This window comes from Lipotes vexillifer, unplaced genomic scaffold (assembly GCF_000442215.2).
Source record: "Lipotes vexillifer unplaced genomic scaffold, Lipotes_vexillifer_v1.1 scaffold234, whole genome shotgun sequence".
NCBI classification, from domain to species: Eukaryota; Metazoa; Chordata; class Mammalia; order Artiodactyla; family Lipotidae; genus Lipotes; species Lipotes vexillifer.
Window position 1 is genome coordinate 478,393 of NW_006782612.1, and position 20,414 is coordinate 498,806.

The 20,414-nt window shown below is 40.9% G+C and overlaps 1 protein-coding gene and 1 non-coding gene across 4 annotated transcripts in view; both read left to right on the forward strand.

Moving 5' to 3' along the window:
• The window catches only part of AMPH (amphiphysin), a 193,494-nt gene that overhangs the window by 112,132 nt on the left and 60,948 nt on the right, over positions 1 to 20,414 (forward strand). For all 3 annotated transcript variants that reach the window (XM_007455330.1, XM_007455329.1, XM_007455331.1), the window contains exons 4-8: positions 57 to 151; positions 3,281 to 3,376; positions 11,708 to 11,815; positions 13,738 to 13,823; positions 19,966 to 20,041. In XM_007455330.1, the coding sequence (XP_007455392.1) occupies positions 57 to 151; positions 3,281 to 3,376; positions 11,708 to 11,815; positions 13,738 to 13,823; positions 19,966 to 20,041 (461 nt within the window). The remainder of the gene's footprint in view (positions 1 to 56; positions 152 to 3,280; positions 3,377 to 11,707; positions 11,816 to 13,737; positions 13,824 to 19,965; positions 20,042 to 20,414) is intronic.
• Positions 9,613 to 9,685, forward strand: TRNAG-UCC (transfer RNA glycine (anticodon UCC)). The gene has a single exon. It is a non-coding gene; the product is annotated as a tRNA-Gly (tRNA).

Consider the following 20,414-nt stretch of genomic DNA (forward strand, 5'->3'; position numbering starts at 1 on the left):
GGAAGGGACTCCTCACCTACCCCTCTCTAACAGGAGTTGTTTTTCTCCAATGCTAGGCATGCAAGAGGCTTCCATGAAGCTCACCGAGTCGCTGCATGAAGTCTACGAGCCCGACTGGTACGGGCGCGAAGACGTGAAAACGGTCGGTGAGGTAAGAGCTGGTCACAGCACGTGAGAGGCCCCGGGGTGACTTCTGTGAGGTTCCCACCGTGTCCTGCTCACTCAGCCTATCCCCTGACCCCCTCTCACCACTTCATGGCCCTAATCATGAGGGGACACCGTGTACCCAGAAGGCACTGTGCAGTTCCACCATCCACATCAACCCTAACTTGCAGTGAGGAGTGAACATGATGATAAAGCCACTTGGGTAGAAAGCTGTGGCTTAAAGATTGGTTTTGTTCAACCTGAGAATAGCACTTGTCTGTCCTTTACTACACTTCTTAGCCCATTCCAGTAGGAGAACTGGCTCATGGCCTGATTTTATGTACTGTGCCTTCTTCCCTATCCCTCCTTGAAAGCAGGCGCGGGATCTGGGAAGAGCATCCCATTCACTTTACCACCAGATGGTCCATTCGCTGGTCTGCAGGGCCGAGGACAGGGCCTGCTAATAGGAATTGAACTAATGAAAGGCTTCGTCCTTAGACATGTCTTAACACCCGAAATGCACCGTCTAGCTCAGGGCTGTCTGGCTCTGGGAAGTGAGGAAGTGGTTATTGTTGCTTTGAATAAGGCGGAATGGGATGTGACATCAGATGAGTTCTTTAACCTTCTCGGGCTTTAGTTTCCTTATTGGCGAAGTGTGAATAATAATTGTATCTCCTAAAAACACACTTAAAGTCTAGTGTATCCACATCCTCGACCTAGTGCACAGTGTGCGTGATTATTACTGACTTTAGGAAGCCTGCTGTCAGGGGTTTTCTCACGTCCAAGCTCTTGGTTAAAACAAAGAACGGTTGATCATCATGCCCACTGCATGGGAGCTCGTTGCTTCTCATGAGGCACAGGAGAGTTAAGACATATGGCCGCCACAACTCAGGGAAGGGTCTGGTACATGACATGCCGATCAGCTGTGTAGCCTTTGGAAATATGGGTTAACATCTTTCCTGGGCTGCTTCACCAAAATTCTAACATCCCCACATTGATCACGAGTCATAATTTTGTTATGACTATGATAGAAACCGAGATCTATTTATGAAGAAAGCTCTTTGTGAGCTCTGTTTCCTCTTTCGAAAACTTTCAGTATGTGAATTAGGCAAAAGTAGCCTCCACACACCATTTTCCAATGCAGTTTTGAGGAATTGCATCTTCTCACATTTCTTAAATATAAAGACACTGTGTTTCAACAGCGTGTTGTTAAAGGCTTAACTCATTTTGTAAATTTCCGATTAGAGGTGTATAATTAAAAATTCATTGTGAAAAGAAGAATTTTTAAAGGAATAGTAGAAACTTGTGGGAATGGCTTTTCGGAACACCACGTTACAGTTCTGTGTATGGCAAATGCCACTGTTGACCTTGATTCCTAAGGAAACAGCTGCTGTCCTACCTTGATCCTCGTGGCTGCCAGGATTTTTGGAATCTTTCGATGGTGAAGCACCCGACACTGCATGTCCAGGGGGCCTGCTCAGATCATAAGATAAGCCTCTTTGTATGGGGGACTTAAATTTTTTTCTTTGCATAAAATTCTTTTTTTTTAATTAATTAATTTATTTATTCAGTTGCGCTGGGTCTTAGATACAGCAGGCGGGCTCCTTAGTTGTGGCACATGGGCTCCTTAGTTGTGACATGCGAACTCTTAGTCGTGGCTTGCATGTGGGAGCTAGTTCCCTGACCTGGGATCGAACCCGGGCCCCCTGCATTGGGAGCACGGAGTCTTATCCACTGCACCACCAGGGAAGTCCCTGTTTGCATAAAATTCTTAATAAGGATCTATGATAATTAGAATTGGGTTTTAACGTGTGAAAAAGAGAAGCAAATCAACCATTAAAAAGTGGTTTTCAACAAGAGAGAAGCTTCTCTCCCATAACCAACCTTGGAGGTTGGCAGCCCAGGTGTGGTATGGAGGACCCACGGGCATCAGGGGCCTGTCTTTGCATCCCTGCTGCCACCTCCACGTTCAAGATGACTCTGAGCTCTGGCTATCAGCTCTCAGTTTTGTCTTCCAGTCAGCAAGAAGGAGGAAGCTTGGAGGACAAGCCTCCTTTTAGGGCCACTTCCTGAAAGTCCATCCCATTGGCAGAATTTAGTCTCATGGCTACACTTGGCTGCAGTGGAGGCTGGGAGGTATGGTCTGTATCCTAGGCAGCCATGTGCCCGGCTAAAACTGGATGTTCTATTGCTAAGAAAAAAGAAAGGGTAGACATTGTCAGGAGACGCCAGATGTAGTAATGGGAGGAATATGGAATGACGTTCTTGTGCACGTGCCTGGGCTTCTGTGAAGCAAGTTTATGTTGTCGACTCACATACTTGGAGAAATTGAAACTCAGGAACATTCAGTTTTCCAAAGTCACACAGCTGGGCTATGAACTCTGTTCTGGTGAGGCAGCCTGGTGTCATCGACAGATCATGGGCTTCAAATTCAAGGGTTGAAACCAGAGTCTGTCATATACCAGCTGCATGACCTTAGCCAAACTATGTAACATCTCTGGATTTCAGCATCATCTTCTGTATAATGGCAACAACGAGACTTTCTTCATAAGGCTATTGTGAGAATTAAATCACACACACACACATACACACAGAGACACATACAGCTTTGAACCCAATGCCTTGACAGTAATAGGAGTAACAATAATAATAATATCTAATACTCATTGTGTTTATCATAATTGATATTCCATAAATGGTAGGGCCCTTCCCAGTATGACTAAATTTTCTGCTCTCCATGTGGAGGCTTCAGCAATGGTTTGTTGTTTGTCTGGGGTGCTTTCTAATTTCATGGATTGCTTCAGAAGCAAACTGTCTTGGTGGAATTCTTCACAGACTCCTAGCCCCAAAGTCCATTTATAGGAATCGGGGGACCTTTTGAAGTTTCTACATTCTTTAGTAATTCGGAATCAGAAACACATTTTTAAATGAGCTGAGCCCTTAGGTAGCCTATATTATAAATTAGAACTGGTAGCCAAATTACTGTATTCTTAAATAATTCACACTTTTCTAGCATTTACCAGCCAGGGAGGTAGAACTTATTTAATTTTATAGTTTCAGGTTTTTTAGAAGTTGGTGAAAGTTATCCAATTAAAGTAATCCTGCAGTTGTCTCTTTATTTCTCTTTTTCTTTCAGAAATGTGATGTGCTGTGGGAAGACTTCCATCAAAAACTAGTGGATGGGTCCTTGCTGACACTGGACACCTATCTGGGCCAATTTCCTGACATAAAGGTATTTTATTCTGTGTCTATAAAGGGAAGAATTGAATGGTCCCATGTTCTCATTAAAACATGGGCAAGAGATAAGTAGAAGTAAAAGTCCTCAAGCTGACATCAAAGACAGCTGGTAACTTTTCATTTATTTAAGCATGAGATTTTTATCCTGTTCCTAACAGTTTAAAATGAAATATAGTTCCAGAAATCACATTTCCCCCTTTAAGGAACTGTTTCAGCTTTTATTTCTCTACAGAAGTCTTTTTAATCCTACAGATATAAAATCATAACTCAGAGATACCAAAAAATTCCAGTCTTCTTTATGTTCAAACCTTTTGGTTATATGGCATTTGGCAAGAATTTCCGTTAGAATAAACAAAGGTCTTGAGGAAAGGAGAAACTTCATTGCACACGTGAGAGCAAAATCTGAGCTTTTCCTTACTGTTTATTTTGTGTATGTTCATAGTACACCTGCATATTTTTTCTCTCCTTGAAATTTTCAGGTTCACATTGAATTCTTAAGATGTAAGCATTTCAAATACATTTGCATCTGGATCTGAAAATATCTTGTCTAAAACATTTGTCTTATTCGACACTTGGATTCATTGAAAGGAATATATACAAGTGAAGGATTGAATATCACAGATTTGAAATTGATTCTTAAGGTATAGATGGTCTTTAAACCATCAGGGCTGTATATAGCAAATGGCAGCGTTAATAGATCTGCTCCCTAGTTGTTCTCCCAGCTCAAAGAGGACTGCTAGGTAAGACAGCCATGTGCTGCCCTTCCTGTAGAGCAAGGAGGCCATGAACCAGTGTCCATGGGCATTTTCAGTATCTTGCTAGGTGACCTCTGACGTGAAGTTCCATTTTACCTGGTCTTCTGACCTAGCCATTGCCAGACACCCGGATACTATCTGCAATAATGTGCACCGCCCTTGGCCATGAAACATAGTGAAGCTTCTTGGCCAAAACTATACTCCTATCAATGACATTAGTTTCCTCAGTCCCACACAGAATGCCTAACGCTAGATGGCCAACACCCGAAGTGTGTTTTGGGACACCAGAGGCACCAGACTAAAACCTAAGTGGATCAAACTGGACGCATTAGCCTTGTTGGCAAAATGTCCCAGAGAACAAATCCAAATGACGAATTCTAGGTGATGTTATCATAATAGGCAGCCGAATGCTTTACCGAGTCATTGTATAGCTACATCTTAATTTGGAAAGGTATTAAGTCAGTTTTAAAAATTTTCTGAGAAATTAAACAACTTTTTAAAAAGTTAAAATTCTGTACACAGGGAATGTGTTTTGAGATATCTTCAGATAATTTGATAGGCATTGACATTTTGCCTTGGAATTTGCAGCATTTGTGGAGCAGTCTCAGAATTATTATCACACTTTAGAATACTGTTTATTGCGTGGTGATTCAGTCTCCATAAAAATCAATTCCTAATAAATTAGGTAAAAGAAACGTTTGTCTTCCTACTTGAAAATTTCAAAGAACGTCGCAACTTGTCTAAATTAGTCATATAATATTTGATACTACAACTTAGATAAGCAAATAAAGGCTGTGATTGACTACAGGAGAATACATTTGAAAAGTTGTTGAGCTTCAGGAACAAAAACTTAGTATCATCAAAAATGTGTGAAGGATCTGTTTGTTATTTGTTATGATGCTGCCCAGCAATAGCTATTTGGAAATTGACCATTCTCTCTAGGAGCATAAAATTTCAGAAGACATACAGAAGTACCTTTGTTGAAACAGAGAGATTAAAATAAACTCATGATGGATTATGTTGGTTAGTCTTTTCAGTTTGTTGAAACACTCAGTGGAACTTTTATTCTATTTTTTAATTAATTAATTAATTAATTAATTAATTAAATTTTGGCTGCATTGGGTCTGCATTACTGAGTGCTGGCTTCTCGTTGCAGTGGCTTCTCTTTGTTGTGGAGCACAGGCTCTAGGCACACGGGCTTCAGTAGTTGTGGCACGTGGGCTTAGTAGTTGTTGTGAAAGGGCTTAGCTGCTCCGCGGCATATGGGATCTTCCCAGACCAGGCCTCGAACCCGTGCCCCCTGCATTGGCAGGCGGATTCTTAACCATTGCGCCACCAGGGAAGTCCTTTTATTCTGTTTAAGCAGTTCTTTTCCTGTGGTCCATGGTGTTCATGGTTGAGGTCATACACAATGATGATCCTCCAGTTACTGAAACATCTTACATGAGAGATTTGGAATCATGTTATCTAGCTGGATTCCCTGAAGATAAATGAAATATGGTTTTACCTGCATCGTGGAAAGAGCCTACATAATCTCTCTCTCTGTTTCTTTGAAGTCACATTTCGAATATTAGAGCATACACATAGGGTTTCAACCAAGATAGACAATTGTGAAACCATTTCATATGGTGAACAGTGAAGGAAATAGCAGTGTTTAACTTGGAAAGGAAACAACCTGGGGTTGGAGAGCAGTTGGGATAGCTGTTTCTAATAGTTGAAAGACTTTTCGTCTGTGAACATACACAGATGTTGTGCCTTTTACTCAATGGACGGAAGTTAGATGTGGATACAGACTCTGTCACTTCATAAAGTGAGTGCTGAGAGATTATGTAGTGAATGGGTTATTGATGAAAAGGAGGATTAATGATTAAAAATACGGTGGAGCATTTTCAAAGCCTGGAACACAGTTGACTTCCTTGACTCATTAACATCAACAGGGTGTGCATGGTTAGGCAAATTTCCAAATATTTACTGCAGCCCATCAGCAAGGGCTGTGCAGTACCATTCATGAGGGAATGGTGTTTGACTTTTCCAGCTGTGATTGGCAGGGCACCTGGTGTTACAGTTTTTGTTGTGCAGCACTGATATCTAAAATCAATGTTGTAATAAGAGCCAGCTTGTCCCCAACCTACACAGGCTTACAGCTGTTAGCAGTTATTGTAAAATGAAGTTTAGATTTTATCTTGGCAGCTGTGCATTAGCCATTAAGCATATATTTACAGCAGTGGGCCAAAATGAATTCCAAATTGGGGTTATTGTTGAAATTTTTAAAAAATTTAGTAAATTATTTTCTTTACTGCATACGGTCAATGCATAGTGCGGAATCTGAAGAACTTTTAATTGAACCATTTAATTGAGACTCTTCCCTTGTGGTCCAGTGGTAAAGAATCCACCTCCCAATGCAGAGAACACAAGTTCAATCCCTGGTCAGGGAACTAAGATCCCACAGCTCCAGAGCCACGTGCCCAAGCACCACAACTAGAGAGAGAAAACCCACACGCCACAACTAGAGAGAAGCCCAAGCACTGCAACTAAGACCCAACACAGCCAAAAATATTAAAAAGAAATAAATAACTAAAATAAGTCAATTTTTAAAAGCCATTTAATTAAACGATTTACGATTAAGCTAGTAAATTTATTTAATAAAATTTACTATTGGATGATTAAATAAGAATTGTATCATTTTCCATGTGAAAGCTATAGTGTATTAACTCTACCCTTTCTTAGGAGATGTGGTTCTTTTTTCAGGTTTCCCAAATATCAGGTAGGTAAGGCAGTACGATTGATATGTTTTGCCAACACAAAAATATATGCATCAAAATGAGTGATGGCCTTCAAAATGTCATTTCTGCCATGGTAAGCTGTACTCCGTAATTAACTTGTCAGTTACACAAGAAAATGACTCACATTATTTACTTCACTTCTTGTTTTTGAACAAAAAATAAGATGATCCAGTACACTGTTCCCAGGCTTGGAAGTAATTGGATTTCAGCTCTTTTCGAAAATCAAGTTTATCTTCAAAGCATCAAGATTTGCTTTTTTGGAAGATACTAAAGGACAACCTCCCCACCCCCGACCAAGTCCACAAAGCAGAGCTTTGTAAAAGTTTCCGCAGAGTTACACAAGGCCACTACCTCAAGGGGCAGTGCTCCTTGGAAGGTAACAGATGTCTGCTGAAAGTAATGAGCTTTGTCACCTTGTTAGCACCCTTCTCTCTACTCTGCTGGGCTAATTCATCGCATATTTTGAGTGAACGTGGTATGTCAACCATCCTTCCACTGACACCAGTCGGAAGTGGTCGGTGCAGAGGGTAAAGTGAAAGGGATTGGAAGCAGCTAAATGAGAGTAACTGCCCCACCCCACCTGTCATCACCCCTGAAGCGGGTGTAGCAGAGTAGCACAGAGCGACAGATGGTAGCTGGATGACAGAGACACCTGGGCAGTGCTAGAAAGAGTACTAACCAAGCATCAGGGGCAGGGACTGAGCGAGACAGGTGAGGGCACGAGGGTTCAAAATATAAGGAGGCACCTACTCGGACTGCTGACCCTGCACTAACATTACCCCAAGAGTGAGAGCCTCCTTAAACATTGTGCCCTAGGTGTCTCACTGGAGTCACCCTACTCTTGGCACTGGTCCCGGGGCTGATACCTAATTCATCTTTCGCAACAGACTTTCTGAGTGATTCTGGACAAGTTAGAGGTTAATCTCATGCAACTTCAAATTCCCTACCTGTAAAATGGGAAAATCCCTGAAACACCCATACTGGACGTTGCTGTGAGGACCCAGAGGACTATGTTTTGTAAATGATAAACATTTATATTATTGTTGTTTTTCTTCTTCCTACCCTATGAAATTGAAAGTTTTTTAAGGGTCCTCTTCTGCAGTTCTCAGTATTAGACTAGCTGGGCACAACTAGACCACTGGGGATTTTTTTTTAAAAAGGACAGATGCCTGGACTTTGCCTCAGACTAACAGAATCAGAATCTCTTAGTCTGGGGCTCAGGAATCAGTATATCTTACACTACTTGCTTATTAGTTGTTCCTCTTTAACTTAATTTTTAGTGGTTGCCCTACAGTTTGCAATGTACATCTTTAACTTGTCTAACTTCAGGTAACGTTGCAGCACTTTATGTACAGTCTAAGAACCTTACAGCAGTGTATTTCCAGCTCCTCCCTCCATTCCCTGTGCTCTTATTGTCATATATTTTCCCTATACATAGGTTATAAAGCCCACGATCTATTGTTTCTGCTTTTCTCTAGTTCTGTGACCTTTTCAAGCAATTCAAAGTAAAAAACCAAAATCTTGTCTATTTACCTCAATTTTTACCATTTCTCTTACTCATTTCTTTGTACAGCTCCTGTTGGTATTAAAATTCTTATATGGCAATGAGTTCCCCCAGCTTTTGTTTGTCTTTTAAAAAACGTTTACCTTTACTTTTTCACCTTTACTTTTGGAAGGTATTTTCACTGAAAATAGAATTCTAAAAATCTCTCTTGATTTTTTATTTTTCAGTGCTTAAGAGATGCTACTCCATTGTATTCTGGCTTGCACAGTTTCTGAAGACTAGTCTTCTGTAATTCTTACCTTTGTAGTTATTTTTTTTCTTTATTCTTGATTTGAAGCAGTTTGGTTTTGGCGTAGCTGTCTGTGTCTTGTTTGGTATTTATCCCTCTTGGGATTCTATGAATGTCTTGGATGTGTACTTTGATGTCTTCCTTATTTTATAAAATTCTCAGCCATTATCACTTCAAATATTTCTCTGCCTCTCCCTCTCCTCTCTTTGAGACTCCAGTTACACGATGTTAGACTGTTTGATATTTGATGTTGTATTATAGATCTTGTATGCTTGATTCTGTTTCTTTTTAAACTTTTGCTCACTTTGTGGGGGTTTCTTTAGTGATTTTTTAAAATTAATTAATTTTTATGTTTGGCTTCATTGGGTCTTCATTGCTGGGTGTGGGCTTTCTCTACTTGCGGCGAGCGGGGCTGCTCTTCATTGTGGTGCGTGGGCGTCTCATTGCGGTCACTTCTCGTGCTGTGGAGCACAGGCTCTAGGTGTGCAGGCTTCAGTAGTTGTGGCACGCAGCATCAGTAGTTGTGGCGCACGGGCTTAGTTGCTCCACGGCATGTGGGATCCTCCCAGACCAGGGCTCGAACATATGTCCCCTGCATTGGCAGGCGGATTCTTAACCACTGTGCCACCAGGGAAGTCCCTCTCTTTGTGTTTTAATGAGAAAATTTTCTCTTCATTTCATTTATCTTGAACTGTACTGTTCCTTTCCTCAGCTGTTTTAAGTCTAATGAAGAAATTTCTCCTCTCTGATAAATTTTATCATTTCCATTTGATTTCCATTTAGCTAAATTTCCATGTATCTGTTGAAATTCCCTATCTGTTTATGTATTTTGTCTACCTTTTCCAGCTAGATGCTTTAACATATTAGTCATAGTTATTTTAAAATTACTGACTGGGGACTTCCCTGGTGGTCCAGTGGTTAAGACTCTGTACTTCCACTGCAGAGGGCACAGGTTCAATCCCTGGTTGGGGAGCTAAGATCCCACATGCTGCATGGGTGCAGCGCCCCCCCCCCAAAAAAAAAATTACTAATACTTCCAACATTTGGGTCATGTCTGAATCTGGTTCCGTTGCTTGCTCTGTCTTTTCTCATGGGCCGTTTTTCTTTTTTTTAATGTGTGTGTCTCAAAATTTTTGATTGAATGCCAGACATCGTGTATAGAATAGTGAAGACTGGAGTAATATTTATGCCTGGAAATGGGCATGCCTTTTTGTCAAGCCAATAGTGTGACAGTTCAAATTAATCTGCTTTGCAGCTTGAGCTGGATTTGTGTTTTGTTGTTGCTGTTGTCACTTTCAGTGCACCGTCGCTTTCAAATTCCTCTAGAATTGGGCTGCTAATACCTTGCACGTATAGTCTAACATCTAGAAAATTTTCAGGCTCTTGGGTTGAAGTCTAGTTTTTGCCTCTACTTTGACCCACATTGGTTGGGCCCTTGGATGCCAGAGAGCTTTTCTCAGTGTTCCTGCTTCCCTCAGATTTCAGGTGTCCTTGTGTGCCAGTGTTTCAGAGGGGGTCTCTCTCCATACACTTGGCCTTTCTCCAGTGGTAGGCAGCTGTTTCTTGTTATTCAGTGCTGGGCTTGGAGTTGAGGCAAGGCTGTTTTATGTTATACTTTCCTGGCCTGTCTTAGGCAGAGTCGGCTTCGTATCTGTGATTGAGCTTGAACAGGAGTTTCCTGACCCTGCCAAAGTGGGATCAGACCTCTTCTTGTTGTAGGAATCAGATCTTGGGCCCAAGAGGGTTTTATGTTCCTCCCCTATGGGTTGAGATTTTTTCTCCCACTCTTCTGTGTGTTACAATTATTTTTGAATATATCTAGGGGCCCAAGGGATTCCTATCCATCACTGGGGCCAGATAGATTTTGCTTCTACCTTTCCCCCAGAATCAGTGGATCTCTGCCTGGTCTCTGTGGACCAGAGGATCTGTTGTTTCCTCCTCAAGCGGCTTAAGGCTTTTGCTCTGTAAAGAGAAAAATGTCCAAGGGAATGGGCAGGGCTTTGTCTTTCTACCCCCATAGCCATCAGAGATCATCTCATTCTCACTTGCACTGCAAGGGAGTGTCTTGTCCCCAGACTTTCTCATAGCATCCAATGGAGGCCCAAGGAAAGAGCTTGCCCATAAGTGCAACTTCCCTTTGTGTCTTGGACACCCAGCTATTCCAAACTGACACGTTAGCCCACAATAGACCTTAAACAATGTGTTAAAATTTTAGCTGATTATTTCTTGTCCACTTGTATGGTGGCCACAGCTTTTACCTGCCAAAGGTGAAAGAGTTGGTGTGTCTCGTCTCTCCTTGAAGAGACTCATCCCTCTTTGGAATTGAGATTCCTTTATTGCCTTGTGACTTCATGTCTGTGATACAATCAAGACAATTTATGCTTTTATAAATTATCCAGATTTTTTTCTTGCTAGTGTGGCAGTAACATTCTTTGCAGCTCTCTATATCCTAACTGGAAACAAAAGTCTCTAGAAATCAGTATATTTTTAAATCTCCTCAGATAATTTGAATGAACAAAAGGATTGACAAACACTTCTAGGAAAAAGGGTTTCTTAGGAAGTAAATCTGATTTATAGAACTGCTGTTAGTGTGAGTGCTATGAGAATTATAAAACCAAATCCTAATACATTCTTGTACTATCTTCAAAATGGAACATTTAAAGATCTAGAATAGAGACTAACAGAGAGTATAGGTTTATGTGCTTCCCTCAACCAGTTCTGGAATTTCTCTGGTCTTTGACTGCAAATTCAGCCTTCACCTCCTCATGATTTTCCTAATTATTTTCGGAAGGGAGGCCTTTACCTAATGGTTTTCACACAAAGGAGCGGAGGCTGTAGTCTGTTTTCCAGGGATCATTTGTCTAGTGAAGTTCTGGTTCACCTCGATCCCCGGTCAAGGTCCCCAGCTACTGCGGACAAGGAAGGCATTTCGGCAGTCAAGAAGAGAGTCTCGGACCGCGTCTCTTTCTTAGTGCATATGTTTCCCTGTTGGCAGAACCGCATCGCAAAGCGCAGCAGGAAGCTGGTGGACTACGACAGTGCCCGCCACCACCTGGAGGCTTTGCAGAGCTCCAAGAGGAAGGACGAGAGTCGCATCTCTAAGGTAGGGGCCGATCCCACTGTTGTCACCACTCTCCATGTTCAGTCACCTATCGCAACTTTGCTTTTGAAAATGAAATCTTCCCTTTCTCGTGGAGATTGGAATCAGGACAGAATTGAAACTAAAGTACGGTGCTTGTGGGCTGCTGTTCATAATTTTTAAGTAACATTAAGGGTTTTCAGGTCACAGTAGAGTTCACATGGGTGACACTGACTCACATTTTCATCATCATAAGCGTTCGCCCCCAACCGTACTGCCGATCAAAGAAGGTAACGCGTCCTTACATTCTTTCTTTGGTCGTGCTCCGTACTTGATGCCAGAATGCAGATTCAACTAGGAAATCGAGTATGAAATTCTCAGACATAAATTGTGCTTGAGAGTACAGATGTGTACTACAATTTCATGACATTCTTTTTCTTTTAGAAAACCCATTTCCGGAGCTTTTACCACGTATGTCAGTCATTGGCTGACAACTCATTGGAGACACCTGCTGACTTCTCACTTGGCATCCAGTCTTGCCTTCCCCCATCTGCACACACACAGCTGCCTGGATGGCCTTTCTGCAGCACATATCTAGATAGAGTTTCTCCACTGCTTAAATCTTTTAATGGCTCCCATTGCCTGTAGAAAAAAAATTCTAAATTCCTTACCATGGCCCATGCAACCTTCGCAGTTTGGTTCTCACTCACCTCTCCATCCTTGTCAACTTTCAAGTCTTCTTTCCCCTCCTTTTCTTCCTCTACACATGTCCTAAGCTGGAGCCTCTGTGACCTACAATACCAGCTGCTGAGCAGCTGTGATAAGAGCTACCCTTCACGTGAAGCCCCTGAGGTGCCAGGCACCATGTTCAGCACTTCATTTACATCCTCTTTCTTTAATACTCACAACACCTGTGAGGTGGGCATTGCTATGTCCATTTTACGGATTTGAGGTGCACAAAGGTGGAGCAGTCTGATAAGTCCACATGGTTAGTGAGCTAGCATCCCCAATCCAGCAGCTCCACCTTTTATGTATTGCAGTGCATTCTCCATCCCCTTTGTTAGCAAACATTTGCTCATTCTTCAAGATTTGATATCAAGTTAAAACATCACCTGCCCTATGGAACCTTCTCTATTCCTTGCACCATATTCCTTAATAGCATGCTCCGTAACAGCTTAGAAGCCCTTTCTTGTAGTGTAATTACTTGGACTTCCCACTAGACAGGGAATTTCTTGGAGAAGCATCCCTGTCCAGTATCCCGAGCAGAGCGGTGTATGTGACAGGCTGTTAGTGCATTTTTGTAGAGTGAATGACTCTGTAAGAGCAACCATTGTAATCAGTCACGTTTTCCTTTTGAAATAAGATTCAGTATTTCACTTTTTTAAAAAATTAATTAATTTATTTATTTTTAGCTGCGTTGGGACTTCGTTGCTGCGCGCTGGCTTTCTCTAGTTGCGGCGAGCAGGGGCTACTCTTTGTTGCGGTGCGTGGGCTTCTAATTGTGGTGGCTTCTCTTGTTGCAGAGCACGGACTCTGGGCACTCAGGCTTCAGTAGCTGTGGCACGTGGGCTCAGTAGTTGTGGCTCGTGGGCTCTAGAGCACAGGCTCAGTAGTTGTGGCTCGCGGGCTCTACAGCGCAGGCTCAGTAGTTGTGGCGCATGGGTTTGGTTGCTCCGCAGCATGTGGGATCTTCCCGGGCCAGTAATCAAGCCCGTGTCCTCTGCATGGGCAGGTGGATTCTTTACCACTGCACCACCAGGGAAGTCCCCAGTATTTCACTTTTATTGAAAAAAATCTTGTGGATTTTTACCAGATTCTCTCCTCCCCAGAATGTTTCCAGGATGCCATAAAGCTATTCCTATTTTATATTAAGCGATGTTGTGTCTAGAAATGGCTTGTGTCTATGTGATATTTTTTAGTGTAAACATGTTATGTGTCACTTCTAGGCAGAAGAGGAATTTCAGAAAGCACAGAAAGTGTTTGAAGAGTTTAACGTTGACTTACAAGAAGAGTTACCATCATTATGGTCAAGGTAAAGATCTTTCTGTACAGGTTATAGAAGTTCACGAACAGAGAATATTCCTTATCTTGTCTTATTCCGTGTGATGCTTCAGCACTGTGCAATGGAAGTGTTCAGTAATCTATAATTTCCAATATGATAGCTACTTGCCACACGTGGCTAGCTGGTGAGCGCTTGGAATATGGCTAGTGTGACCGGGGACCTGAATTTTAAATTAAAATGATTTCTCTTCAATTCTTTTAAATTGAAATAACCTGATGTAGCTAGCAGCTACTACATTGGATGGCACAGTTTTAGACCTTGGTATATTTCTTAGGTGGAGACCCAAATCTCAACTAAGAAGCATTAGGAGAACTGTCCTTAACCTTGACATTTACAGGGATACTCTTTTAGCTTTTGGAAGAACTTCCTTTATTCCAATAGCTCATCTAGTCTTCGGTCTTTGATACGAAGCCTCTACTTTCAGCCCTTCCCTGTTAACCCGAACTTCATTCCTATTTTAGATGTTAACTATTCTTCTTATTTATAGGTGTTCTGCATTTCTCATGCCATTAAGTGCAGTTTTCCCACTCAGTGGTTGAACAAGAAGTTGTTGGGTGAAGTGGGGCCTTATATCTCTCAATTCCCATCAGTACCCCCATGCCACCACCCTGAATAAACAGAATTGTGCTTGTCATGCAACACTGCTTTAAGTCAAATCCTAAATCTTGGCGAGGATGTGGAGAAAAGGGAACCCTAGTATGCTGTTGGTGAGACTGTAAATTGGTGTAGCCACTATGGAAAACAGTATGGAGGTTCCTCAGAAAACTAAAAATAGAATTACCATATGATCCAGCAATCCTACTCCTGGGCATATATCCGAAAAAGATGAAAACTAATTGAAAAAGATATACGCGCCCCTCTATTCATAACAGCACTATTCACAATAGCCAAAACGTGGAAGCAACCTAAATGTCCATTGACAGATGAATGAATAAAGAAGATATGGTACGTATATACAATGGAATACTACTCAGCCATAGAAAAGAACAAAATAATGCCATTTGCGGCAACATGGATGCAACTAGACATGATCATAAGTGAGGTTAAGTCAGAAAGAGAAAGACAAATCCCATATGATATCACTTATACGTGGAATCTAAAATATGGCACAAATGAACCTATCTATGAAACAGAAACAGACTTATAGGCAGAGTATTATTCTTCCATTGTAGGGCGCTCTGGGGGAAACAGTGACCAGCTCCCAGGGGGGACAGGCTTCCCTCAGGACAGTGCTGAGGTGCTAGTGTCCTGGCTGGCAAGCTGGGACTGCGGTAAGCTGAGCTTTTAATCCTTTCCACCATTTCCGAGAACAAAGAAACATCTTAATAAAGAAATTAAGTTGGCCTTGACAGCTGACCAGGAGGGACCTGAGGATGCCTCAGACAAGTCCTTTGGGGAAATGGTAATGTCTCAGAGTCTCTTGTTTATGAAGAACTTGTGAGATGAAACCTCCCAAGCAGATGATACCAGAATTCAGAGCTTGATACTCTTTGTGGGTGTATATCTTACTGCTGGTGACGCTAGTTTTTTAGAAGCCAAGGTTATAGTCAGAATGTGCCCTTCCAGTGGAATGAGTGCCAAATTTGTTCATTCATTTGCTCATTCTTTCATTCATTCATTTATTCATGGACTATTTACTGCATGCCTATTCTGTCCTGTTCTGCTATATTAGGTGCTGGGCCTATACTCATGAACTAGACCAAGGCAGTCCCTACTTTGAAAGAATCTCTGATTTCATAAATTGGAGAGAATCACTATATGATAAGTAGCATTAAAAATATTGAACTTTTTTCTCAATTAAATACATCTAGTTGATTTAATTTCTCAGTTCTAAAAGGAAACAATAAACATATTAGAAAATTGTGGATGTTTGTTTAGTCATTCTAAATAAGGTATTTCTCTCTAGTGCCAGTTATTTCTCTAAATAATCATTGATATAAACAAGATAGGCTGTGTATCAGGAAACAGAATTTAAAAATAGAAGAAAGGGGATTCTTGTTTTTGCTCAATGTATTCAAAGTTCAATATGTTTAATAGAAAATCCCTTATAAATAAAGAAGAATAAAACAACACCAAGAAATAAGCAAACTATGAATAGATGACTCACAGAAGGAGAAATTCAAATGGGCGATAAATAAATGAACAGAAAAATGTTAACTCACCTTTCATTAAAGGAACATACATAATTAAGTAGTTGGTGAGATGCTAACTCTTTCTCATCATATTTACAAAGGTTTTGTGTGAAGTCACATTCAAAGTTGAGAGAACAGAAGGGGAAGCAGGTTGGCAGTGCCCATCGAAGCTTCTATTTTCTGTGCCTTTCACCCAGTATTTACAGTCAAGAAGCTTATTCAAAGGAACTAGTAAAGCTGGGCCCGGAGTTCAAGTCATAGGTCTTCATTAGGGTTTTGTTTATTATAGTGAAAAGTCGATGCAAATGAAACGATACCCACCATCAACTTCAACTTCACCCCACTCCCCCTTCTCTATTTAAATCTGACCCTTCTTCAGGGCAGCCTCTTTGTCGTCTCAAGCAGATGTTTGCAGCTGGCACAGGGCTCATCACTTTCCTCTCCTCTTGGTTCCTTCAGCTGTTTCTGGCGTATCTGCTAATTTTTGCTATTTAATCACGTACGGCCTTTTGTGGTACCTTTAACACTCGCATGCTGTTCTGAAATCTGCTTCTTTCTCTCACCAGTATGAATGGAGCATATGTTCATCAGTCAGCCCTCATGTGCTCCTCCAACTGGATTGCTAGTGTCTGGAGCCACCTTAGCCCACCACCAGGTGTGCAGCCGGAGTTAGATGGCCTCTTTGTCTAGTAATTGAATGAGGAACTACTGTCTGCATGATTGGGGTCCTAGGCTGCCAGTTCAAGTGCCCCAGGAAGACTCCTTTGCAGACCATGCAAGAGCTGGGTCCCTCTGCACGATGTTGTCAGGACACGTGCAGTCTCTCCTCTCCCATCCAGCCTCTGCCTTAGTTAGCTTCCTCAAATACAGGTCCAAGTCCTCTCCTTTTCCCAGGTCCAACAGGGCCATGGGTTGTACGTAACTGTTGCCTGCAAATAAATGCGTGCTTCCTGGTCTGGAAGGTCCTCTGTCTCCCCAGGCTGTCACCTCCCAGGCTTCTGATCTGACCCTCCGTGTACTAACTATTTCCCAAACACACTGTACCAGGATTTTCTTTATTATTAATGTGTGTGTGTGTGTGTGTACAGACATATACATGATTATGTATATTACAGCTGACTCTTGAACAACGCAGGGTTGCTGACCCCCATACAGTCTAAAATCCGAGTACCGCTAGCTCTGCCTCAAAAACAAAAGAATTGATAAATGACTCATCCAAGGGCAGGAAACTGAAACAGTTCAGCTAGAATCAGAACTCAAACCCTAGCTCTTTTGACTCCACATATTACGATCTCTTATTGAACACAAGCTTTCCCCTACACTTAGTTAATTTAAAGATCTGTCAAATGAAAATACAGGTACTATCTTTATTGAAAAAGTCCATGTGTAAGTGGATCTGCACAGTTCAAACCTGTGTTGTTCAAGGTTCAACTGTACTTTCAATCAATTAAAAGAAAAAGGTTAATTCAGGGCCACATGATCACTGTAGATAAAGATTATTAAGATTGAGCGAAACATTCATGTGTCTTTCTCTGTCTGGCTTATTTCACTTAGCATAATACCCTCAGGGTCTATACGTCTTGTCACAAATGGCAGGATTTCCTTCTTTCTCACGGCTGAATAATGTTTCATTGTATCTATATATCACATCTTCTTTAACCACTCATCAGTTGATGGACACTCGGATTGTTTCTATATCTTGGCTATTGTGAATAACGCTGCCATGAACATGGAAGTGCAGATACCTCTTTGAGATTCTGTCTCCATTCCCTCATGTATATATATCCAGAAGTGGAATTGCTGGATCGTATGATAGTTCTATTTTTAAATTTTTGAGGAATCTCCATACTGTTTCCCATAGCAGCTGCACCAATTTACATTCCCACCAACAGTGCACAAGGGCTCCGTTTTCTCCACATCCTTGCCAACATTTGTTTTCTCTTGTCATTCTGATGATACCCATTCTAATAGGTGTGAGGTTATACTGCATGGTGTCGCTTATATGTGGTATCTTTTTTTAAAAAAGGCAAACTCATAGCAACACTGTAGAAAAATGGTTGCCAGGTGCTGGTCGCGGGGCGGGGAGTAGGGAGAGGTTGGTAAAAGGTACAAACTTTCAGCTCTAATGAATAAGGACTGAGGACCTAATGTAAAATATGGTGACCGTAGTTGATAACACTGTGTTATATAATTGAAATTTGCTAATAGAACTTAAATGTTCTACAAGAAAAAGATAAATATGTGAGGTGCTGGGTGTGTTCATTAACTAGTTGGGGGAATCATTTTGCTTTAAATATCGTACAATCTTGTCTATTAGACCTTAATGAAGCTGACAAAAAGGAGGAAGAAAACCCAAATAAACTAATCTTATAAAGAAAAAAAAGATTAAGTGAAACATGGTAGGAATCTAAGGTACAGGTTAAGCCATAGGAGAAGTAAGTCTTATTGGTAGAATGGATTTTAGCACTCAACTACTGTTTCATTTCCGAACCTCTAAATTGAACTTCTAGCTTTCATTTTATTAAAATTCCAAACCACGTAATTCATGAGAAAGCATGGACATAACAACATTCACGCTTCAGCAGAATTTCTTGGCAAACGTTCCATGCTTTTCTATTGCGTTTTCCTCCTTTTGCAACCAAATACTGGTTCTCTACTTATTAACTGCATGGCCTGGGACAGTAAAACTCTCTGTGCCTCAGTTTTTTTGGATATAAAATGAGAATCACTGCCTAGGGGGCTGTTATGAGGGTTAAGTGAGGGAATATAAGAAAGTGCTTAGATGGCTCTTCTTTTTATTGGCTTTAATGATGATGCAACATTCATCCACCTCTACTGTTTGGAATTTGACTCACCACAAGGCACAGCTAAGCCACTAGAAGCCCCCTTTTCTCTACCCTTTTAACTCTTTGTTTAAATAAGAGGGGTGCCTACTATGTATGGGCACATTCTTATTCCCCAATAAGTATTCTTATTATAAACTCCCTGAATATATGTTTACTCCATATATTAGACCTATTTAGTATTTCTGGTCCTTTCTTGCTCTTGATTGGCATTTGGAATCTAATTAACCAATCAGGATTCTGGGATGATTTTTGAGAATGTCACCGAAAAAAGAACATGAATTAAATCAAAGTAGTGATTTACTCAGATGGAGTCAGAAGGACTGAATTAAATATAGAGTCCAAAGAGCCTTCATTTAGAGCAGAGGGAGCTTATACTGGGGATACTGGGCTGAATTCACTGGGCTGACTGGTGTGCTTACTATTAGGGACCTAAAAATGAAGACTGAGGGGACCTTGCTCATTTCACAGAAGCCCCCCACCATGACTTTACTTCACAAATGTGTTTGAGGTATTTCAAATGAATAGCTTGTGTTTTTATTTGTTCAATGAAAGTACACTCTCACTTCAGCTGAAAAATTGTAATTAATTTGTAGGTTTTTTTTATTTCTCTCTATCAAACAAATTTCAGAATCCAAATATATGATACCAAAACTAGACCATTTATATTTTGTAAAAATTAATAAACTTCTCTATCTGAAAACTTTTACAAGATACAAATCTAAAACACAAATGCTTAGGGCAGTGGTTCCAAAAGTGTTATCTCTGAGCCAGCAGCATCAGTATTACCTAGAGCTTGTTGGAAATTCAAATTCTCAGTCCCCACCTCAGACCTACTGAATCAGAAACAAACCTCCAAGTGACCCTGGTGCACATTGAAGTGTGAGAACCATTTCTTGGGGTTATTACCAACACTCTAGGAAAGGTTGTGCTGTATACCAAAAGAAGCTCTTTTTGTTCATTAACAAATCAGGAAAGTTGAGCCTACTCTGGGTCAGGTATTTTTATTTAATCCAATGTTATTCAAAATTTCGTAAAGAAAATCTGTCTTTAATATATGTCATTGCCATTGAAAATACAGTTTTGCTGACCAGTCTTTCCCATCTCTTCTTTCCTCTTTGTATCTCTACATGGTAGACGAGTTGGATTTTATGTCAGTACTTTCAAAAATGTCTCTAGCCTAGAGGCCAAGTTTCATAAGGAAATTGCGGTGGTGAGTAATGAAGATTATTTTTCCTTATGGAATATAAAGTAAATGAATGTTTCTTCTGGAAGCAAATGAAATGGCACAGCATCATGCAAAGAATTCACTCTCTTTCATGTTTCTTTTAATAGTGTGTCATGACTCTCAATAATATTTCTACATTTTTTTGTAGTGACCACACGGTTCTGTATAGCTGGTAAAGATTTTAGTTTGTGCTTTCATGAATCCCTGCCTGCTTGATACAGTCTTACAGTCTTTTTTTTTTCTTTCAGTCAGTTTTTAAAGTTGGATTTCCAAGTCTTTAGGCTCAGGAGAAACTGGTCTACAGACATTCACATAGTCAGCAGCTCTGTCATCAACTAATATTTTCTTAGTTCAGCAG